The 8,111-nt window shown below is 44.1% G+C and overlaps 1 protein-coding gene across 2 annotated transcripts in view; it reads left to right on the top strand.

Moving 5' to 3' along the window:
- Positions 1–5,432: 5,432 nt before the first annotated feature.
- Positions 5,433–8,111, top strand: part of NDFIP2 (Nedd4 family interacting protein 2) — a 44,891-nt gene continuing 42,212 nt past the window's right edge. The window contains exon 1 of one of the 2 annotated variants that reach the window (XM_083884981.1): positions 5,433–5,610. In XM_083884981.1, coding sequence (XP_083741107.1) covers positions 5,575–5,610 — 36 coding nt within the window. In that variant the 5' untranslated portion in view covers positions 5,433–5,574. The remainder of the gene's footprint in view (positions 5,611–8,111) is intronic. The other variant, XM_083884982.1, reaches the window with a different exon arrangement.

The following is an 8,111-nucleotide window of genomic DNA, read 5'->3' as shown; positions in this document are numbered from 1 at the left end:
CACCATTTTTATCGAATCTGACTCACTTCAGAACATTCCATTCAACGTCACTTGTTAAAAGAAAACTTCAAAGCCATAGGGGGATTTTTTTGTTTGTTAAACACTGTATATTTACATAACAGCACATGTTGGCAACTGTCAACATCAGGTTTTTAACATCATGTCTGTAGCTGAAAACACACTGAAAAGCTAGGCCACATAAATTCTAGAAAATTCTAGTTACTTCTCAGCTTTTGACATTTGTGGTGTGTTTAGGTAGTGTCCACCATTAGTGCTCACAACACACAAATATTTAAGTTATTATATTTCATTACAAGGGAATTTTAAAGCAGTAGTTATAAAGTCACAGATTTTTAAGAGAGAATCTGGTTTTAAAGTGAACAACTTCAAACTGACACACACTCACGCATCTCCTCCTGTGATTCTTCTGCTTTAAAATGGCTTCTCTCAAGTACGTGCGCCTCTCCAAAAAGGTGGGACTTGGCAGATCCTTTTTATTCGGTGTTAGACCCTCCTCTGTCATCTGTCTGAAACACCAGCAGCCTTTGCATTCATTCCTCATTCTCAGTGTGTCACATCATATGGAAATATGACTATTAAGAAGAATCTAGTGTGAGAGACAAGCACACACTGCCTCAGCCTTTATTTATGGACTCTGTACCATTTCCTCTAGACTCATAGCTTACTGTACAGAATTGGCTAAGCAGTCATCTCACAGTGGCAGCTCATCCTGCTCTTTTCTTCTCCTTGCAAAACCATTGAGCTATACTGAAGAAGCTTTACTGCTGTGAATGTGACCATTGACTCCCTGAACTTGTCTGAAGCCTTTCTGGAAGATGATGTTCCTTCACTTCTGTGGTGTCCTTATTTAACTGTACTTGAATTCAGCAAAGGTATTTAGTGTAGGTTGTAAGGGAGACAACAGAAATGTAGGGATCTAACCATGCTACCAGCTTAGACAAAGTACAGCTGTGCAATGCACAGCTGTGAGGAATTTGTCAGAATATATCTGAGCTAGTTCAGAACTGTCTCTGTGACTTTGCAGGAAATAGCTGCAGCAGTAAAGAGATCCATGCAGGCTGCGAAATCTGTCCTAGACCAAGGCAAATATTTGAGATATTTCCCAGCCTGAGGTCTATGTTGCAGAAATTACTTTTAAACCTGGTTCAGACATATCTGCATGGTATTTGGACATATCCAAAAGCCAGGTTTGCAAGACTATACACATGTAGAGACACACTGAACACAGATGATGACAATGTAATTGAAAATCTACATTTGGCTACAAAATCTTAGAAGTAGCCCAGTGTTCCTGCTAATGATGGCTACGGCATTGCCTATGTTGCCTAAAAAAAGGAGAAGAAAAGATGAAAACCAAGCCAAAGTCCTGCTGTTGTTTCTTTCTAAGAAATTCAGTCCCAGTGGTTTGTTTAAGCCAATTTCCTGCTTAAAGTAACTATCTAAGCCCATACAGAGATCTCAAAATTTTGTGCAGTTTACATAAGCAGGAACATAGAATTAAAGCGAAATAGTTTATAAAAGGAGTTTAAAAACAGAGATGAAAATAAATACAGTTAATAAATTAACAGCTTCCTTTAGGATTGGTCCATGAGTAAATTAAGTATATTAATTTCATTAGATTTATGTTTGAAAAAAAATCTATTTCTCGTTGACATTATCTGTATTAGACATTTAAAAACACATGCTGAAGGTGTAAAACAAAGCTATAAATCCTGAAATTTTACTTTGTTTCCCAGGTTTTGGATAGGACTGTTCAGCTTTTATTTTTAAATTCTTAAATTCTTTATATGTTTCAGCAAGTAAAATATTATAGTGACTTCTGTATTTTCTTAAAATAGTACAAAATTATGTACAATAAATGTAATACAAATATCTGTATTTTAACTGATATAAGCGTTTGGTTTACATATCTTTATTAAGATAAAATTAACTTAGTTCTGAAATCTACCTACTCTGTAAGTTCCGCAAGAAACCTTAAAAATTTGAATAGGCTTATACAGGTGAAGAAATGTAAAGATAAATACTGTGCTTTTTTAGTTGCTGGAGGCTGATTGAATAATGAATAAAAAACAAGATTAAAATTGCTAACAGTCCTGTACTGCTTGCCTTCGTGCAATTAAGTTTAGACTTGTCTGAATTCAGATGCCATCCTCCAAGACAACTTTTCACAGAACGGGGCTTGCAAGAGCTGTTGTTACTAAGAATCTTTTCTTGGCTCATTTTTATGGTGGAACAAAGTTTAAACTGTTGTAAGTTTGCTGACTAACAGCAATTAAGTTTCTTTTTCCCTAAAAAAATGCCTGAAGCAATACTTCCTTTTAAATGTAAATTTGAAACTATTTTGATTACACGCTATTTAGAGCACTATTTCTGTTTCTTTAAATACAGTTCTTTGACAAAAACCCAATATTCCGCAGGATCTAGAAAACAGTCCTAACCATTACTGTTGTAGGCCCTTAAGGTTCAAGAAGGTCAAAATAAAAAAGTAAATCTTAAAACTAGCGTTCAAGTATTTTGGTCAACAGGACAGTCCACATGATTTGTTCATCTAAATAATAAAGTCCTAGCACTTCTGAAAGACACATTTCCTCCATTCAATATACACTCTGTACAAGAGAGCACAGGAGAAATATGGGCTCATGGGAGAGAGTCCAGCAAAGAGCTGCCAGGGTGAGGAAGGGACTGGAGCATCTTTCCTGTGAAAAAAGACTTTGAGATCTGGGGCCTTTCAGCCTGGAGCAGAAATGGCTCAGAGGGGATCCCATCAACGTATATAAAAATACCTGAAGAGAAGGTGGGTAATGGATGGAGCCAAGGCTCTTCTCAGCACTGCTCAGTGACAAAACCAGGACAACGGGCCCACACAGAAACACTAGAGGCTTCCTCTGAGCATTAGGAAATATTTTATTTACTGTGAGAGTGACTGAGCAGTGACTGAAGTTACCCTGAGAACTTGTGGAGACTCCATTCTCAGAGATATTCAAAATCCCTCTGGTCCTGGGCAGCCTGCTGTAGGTATCCCTGCTTGAGCAGGGGAGTGGGCCAGGTGGCCTCCAGAAGTCCCTTCCAACCTCAGCCATTCTGTGGTTCTGTGATTTTAAGGAACCTTAAGGCTTGCCAATTGCTTTGCATTATAGATTAATATTATGCCATGTTCCCATATGGAAACCTCTGGAATCGGACAGTTAAATTAAAATATACAGATTACGCTATTTGGAAAATACAAAGACCTGAAAAAAATGCATGATCTTCCTTTTTTATATTTTGAAGTTCCAGAAAGAATAAGAATCAAAAGAAGGACATATTTAAAGCCTAAATTAGTCACATGGCCTGCTTTGATATATGTCCCATAACTACACTTATATTCCCGAAGTAAAAGAAGTTTGGTCTCTGTATATAAGCTAGACCATCCATCTAAAATTTGTCCCTAAATATGAAACTCCTTCTCCACACACAACTCTATTACCTCTACTGAATCTGCTCCTGCTTCTGGTGACTCTTTTCCCAAGCACTATGGAATATTTTCCAATTTTCCTATTAAATACACTTTGGTTCTCACCTATTGTCCTGTCTTCCCTTAAAAGACATGAATTGCATGAGTTCAAAATTGAAGGTTACATCTTAATAAATGCTTACTTAATTGTATTCCAACATTTGCAGTCTCAAATTCCATTTGGCAGCTCTTAACTTGTTGAAGTTTCTCAGACAGTGTATTGCAGAGCAGAAACACAATACTTAAAAATCCATGGAGATCAGGTGACAACTTCCTGAGCTGAGATGCCACATGAAACACTTCAGAAAAAAGTTTACTCTGGAGGTAACTGTTGCTAATGATACATAAGATGTTAAACTGATTACACGGATGGTCCAGTCTCCATGTCCCGTGAAATCTGGAAATATAATTAAGAAGTTTTGGTAACTGAGACTGCAATACTCTGTACAAACTTTCTTAAACTCAAGATAACCTTTACTAATACTTTTGTACTTTTAGGACAGAATAATTAAACATCCATTATGTATAATGAGGGAAAAGGAGAAAATCCTGTCGGGAAAATAATATTAATCCATTCCTAACCTATATTTCTCTGCCAACTCTGTTTCCTAACTGCTGGGGCTTTTGATGTGCAACAGAGTTGTACAAGAAACAAAGCAAAAGCAACAGAATAGGCCTGAACTTTCCAAACATGTTTTTCTTTTCATTTGGATAGCTTTAGTCACTGTTGCATTAGCCAGGTATGGGCTGCAAGCAAGGTCCCAGGCATACACACAGAGTCTCACGCTTCCACCTCCTCCACCTTTATAATCCTGCCTTATCTCCACTCCCACTCCCGTCTCGAAACAGCTCCAATAATGGAGCTCGCTCTCCACTTCTCTGCCCTCCCACGCCCGTCCTGGCCCTTCACCCCATCCCGCAGGTCCTCACCAGCTGGGTAGTGATGCCTGCCTGCTCAGCTACACTCACACTGCTGTTCAGGGCAGCAAACAGATACCGAACGGTGACGGCCTGAGCTGCAGGACAAAGTTCTGCGTGCCGGCCATCACTGATAGTGAGAAGCCAAATTTGCCTTGGAGATCAGGTAGAGCAGCACACGTGAAGCTCTGCTCCGCTGCAGCAAATGGATGCGTCCTATGGCCACCTGAAATTGTTCCGTGCCACAGCTCGGGAACCTAGAAATGAGTCAGCCTCATTCACCTTTATGGGTGCAGGCGTTTTCAACCAGTTTAACTCCAGGAGGTCACGAACATCTGAACGTTTACTTTGAGGGAGAAGAGAGAAGAGGAAAATCAGAACATTTCCTTGCCACAGAACGGTGCTTTGCCGTCACAGGAACAGCAGGCAAAGGGACTCAGCGCTCTTAATCACGTCAGATAAATGCCTATTCAAAATCGCTCCCCGGGTCCCCAAGAAGTCTTGTGTGCCACATTGTCCTTCTTGCCCCACGGTGATCAACAGCGATAAATATCTACTGGGCAAGGCCCGGGCTTGGGACGTGAGAGACTCACAGAACGCTGCTGCGGGCCAGGAGCGGGGACAGACGCGGAGGCCGGGCTGCCGGCAGCGCCGATAGAGCCCCGAGGAGCCCGGGGCAGGGAGCGGGGCCGGAGGGCACAGCGGGCCCAGAGGGGCAGAGCGGGCCGGGCAGGGAGCGGGGCCGGAGGGCACGGCGGGCCCGGAGGGGCACAGCGGGCCGGGCAGGGAGCGGGGCCGGGGGGCAGAGCGGGCCGGGCAGGGAGCGGGGCCGGGGGGCACGGCGGGCCCGGAGGGGCACAGCGGGGCCGGGGCAGGGAGCGGGGCCGCGGCAGGGAGCGGGGCCGGGGGGCACACCGGCCCGGGCAGGGCCGAGGCGGTCCCGGCGGGCGGGGCGGGGCCTGGGCCGGGGGCGGCCGCAGCCGAGCGGGGCAGGGCCGGGCCGGGCGGCGGCGCCGGGCGAGCGGGCGGGGGAAGGAAGGAAGGGAGGAAGGAAGGGAGAAGGGAAGGACGGACCGAGCGAGAGACGCGGCGCCAGGTCGGAGGAGCTGCGGCCGCGCCCGTGCGTGTCGGCGGCGGCCAGGATGGATCACCACCAGCCCGTCAGCCGCTACCAAGTGGTGAGTGCCGCGTCCCCGGCCGGGCCCCGCTGGCCTCCCCCGCCCCCGGGCCGGGGCGCCCTTCCCCCGCCCTCGCCCCGGCTCCAGCGCGGGCTCTGCCAGGGACCGGGGCCGGGAGCGGGGCCCGTCCCACAGGGGGGCTCTGACAGCTGGGCCTCGCTCGGGCGGCGGGGGCTGCTCCGCCCGCCCGCCCCGGCCTCGGAGGGGTGGCTGCCCGGCCTTTGCCCGTCCCCCGCCTCCCTCCCGCGGCTGCCGGTCCCGGCCCGGGCTCGGCGGGTTTTCCCGGGCGCCTCCCGCTGCCGGGAGCGGTGGCGGGTCCGGGGAGGAGAGCGGGGAGGAGAGCGGGGCCGGTGCCGAGCAGGGGGGAGGAGGGACAGCGGTCCTTGTCTCTGCGAAGGACGGGCTGCGGAGCGAACCTCTGACACCTCCTGAGCACTAAAAGCCTCTGGCTGTCTGGCACAGGGAGAGAGGGCAAGGCCTGTGTGAAGATTACAGGGAGGGAGGGGAGTGTGAGATGCAGGGAGGAGACTGACCTTCAGTGTGTGTCTGTGTGTGTGTGTATGCACGAACACACTCTTCTCAAGAGCTGTCTGCAGCTTTGTGGGTCACTGAGACCAGTTTTTCTTTCGATCCTGAACTTAACTACAGAAGTAATCATTTAGAATAGAAAGGTTTTCACCCTGCCCGAATTAATTGTCCTGTTTGTTTCTCTCAGTCGTGAGTTTAATGTCAGTTACATAAATCTTGCAGTCATTAGCTTAAGGTCAATTATACTCAAAATATATAAATATATAAGCTCTTCTGATTATTGGATGTAAAAATGACTTAGGTGAAGTCAGTCTCCTCGAAAGTTTAAATTTTATCCTTAAGTTCTTTGTACTTTATAGGTTTACTATAAATGTAAAGGTAAGGAAGTCTGAAATCCTTGTTACTCTTGTGATTCAAATTTCTACTGCAATCTTCTAGCCAAATACTGAATTATTTGTCTTAGTGTTTGTGTTCTACAGCTTGAGCAGTGAAAGGAATGTCCACAGAAGTAATCACACATCTGTGCGTATGTAAATACTTGTATTTATATTCAGATTGTTCCTAGGTTATTATTTAAGAAAAAAATAGCATAGTAAACACTTCTATTATATTTGGAATATTTATAGTTTCAGAGCATTGTAAATTTCTTTATGATTTTGGACACTCGGCTACAGGGATTGCCATAGAGGTGGTGAACACACCACACGCCCTGTGACGTTTGCCTTTAGGATGGTAGTTGCTCACCAACTGCTTTATGGGTCAGAGCTTTCCAGCACACTTCTCTTCTGGCACTGTGCTTCCATAACTTGAAATCAGTAGAAGTCCTAAAGTCATTCCTTCTTTTCTGCAACAGAGAAGGAAAATGCTGGCAGAGCATTTTCTTGAGAGCCTACAAACACTATCTTCCTCAAGGCCTGAGGTAACCTGGGTATGTTTTAAAAGGCCTTGAAAACATAAGTTATTAGAGGTCAGACAAGTAGGAGTGAATCAAAGGAGTACAAAAACCCAAACACATTAAGAAAAAATCTATCTCTGTAATGTTTTTATCTTATGGTTGTTAGGAGCTTCCAGTGGTGATGCTGATGCCCAGATTTGAGTGAACACTCTTTGGTCTGGCCTTCCAAAAGAGCTTATCTTTATGTCTGACTGCATGAGTTGGCCCCCTCAGTTTGCTGTGCATATTAAAATGCGTAGTCATTTGTTGTAAATCAGTCTGCTGTCCTCCAAAGTTTAAAACGCAGCCGTACTGATTACAGCCCCATAGGGAGGAGTATATTGTTTTGGTTTCTTTGTTATATCTGACTGCTGAAGACTGAGATTCTCTGTAATGTTGTTTACTTACTGTTTTGGGTCAGAGAAAGGAAGGAACAAGGCAATTGCAGATATACTTAATTAGCAGCTGATTATTCAGGCATGTGATCTTAAGTGTTCTGATGTATTTGCTTACATAATGGCTATGATAGGTACTGAGCAATACATCATTGCAGATTTTATGGTTGTGTCCTAGTTTTTAAAGACAAAATGTAGGAAAAAAAGATGACTTAAGGCTAATGCCACATTTTATGAATATTTTATGAATTTAGTTTTATGAAATCTGGCCAGTTCACTTGCTGTATTTACTGTATTTTTTGTTTTGCTTTTTCTTTTTTTTTTTTTTTCTCTCATGATTAATAATAAATACTTTTTGGCCCTGCTTGTATCCATTCTGCCTTTACTTCTAGCTGATCTGTTTGACTCTATTCATGGCAAGTTCTCTTCTAAATAGAAAGATTTCTAGGTGTATATTATTATCAAAAGAATTACTGACTTGTGTTTCTGTTCTTGGCAGTAGCACTTCAGTGAAGTTGAAGGAGCAATCTTTGTCTTTTTATTTGTGGTTTTTTTCAAGTAAGTTAAACCAGAAGACTTTAGATTGGCAGGCAATTTAGTTTTGAGTTTTTGCACAAAAAGCCAGTTCTATGACTTCTTATGAA

This window comes from Zosterops lateralis (genome assembly GCF_965231275.1).
Source record: "Zosterops lateralis genome assembly, chromosome: 2".
NCBI lineage: Eukaryota > Metazoa > Chordata > Aves > Passeriformes > Zosteropidae > Zosterops > Zosterops lateralis.
The sequence above is the reverse complement of the archived record's forward strand: the minus strand, read 5'-3'. Positions and strand labels throughout refer to the sequence as shown.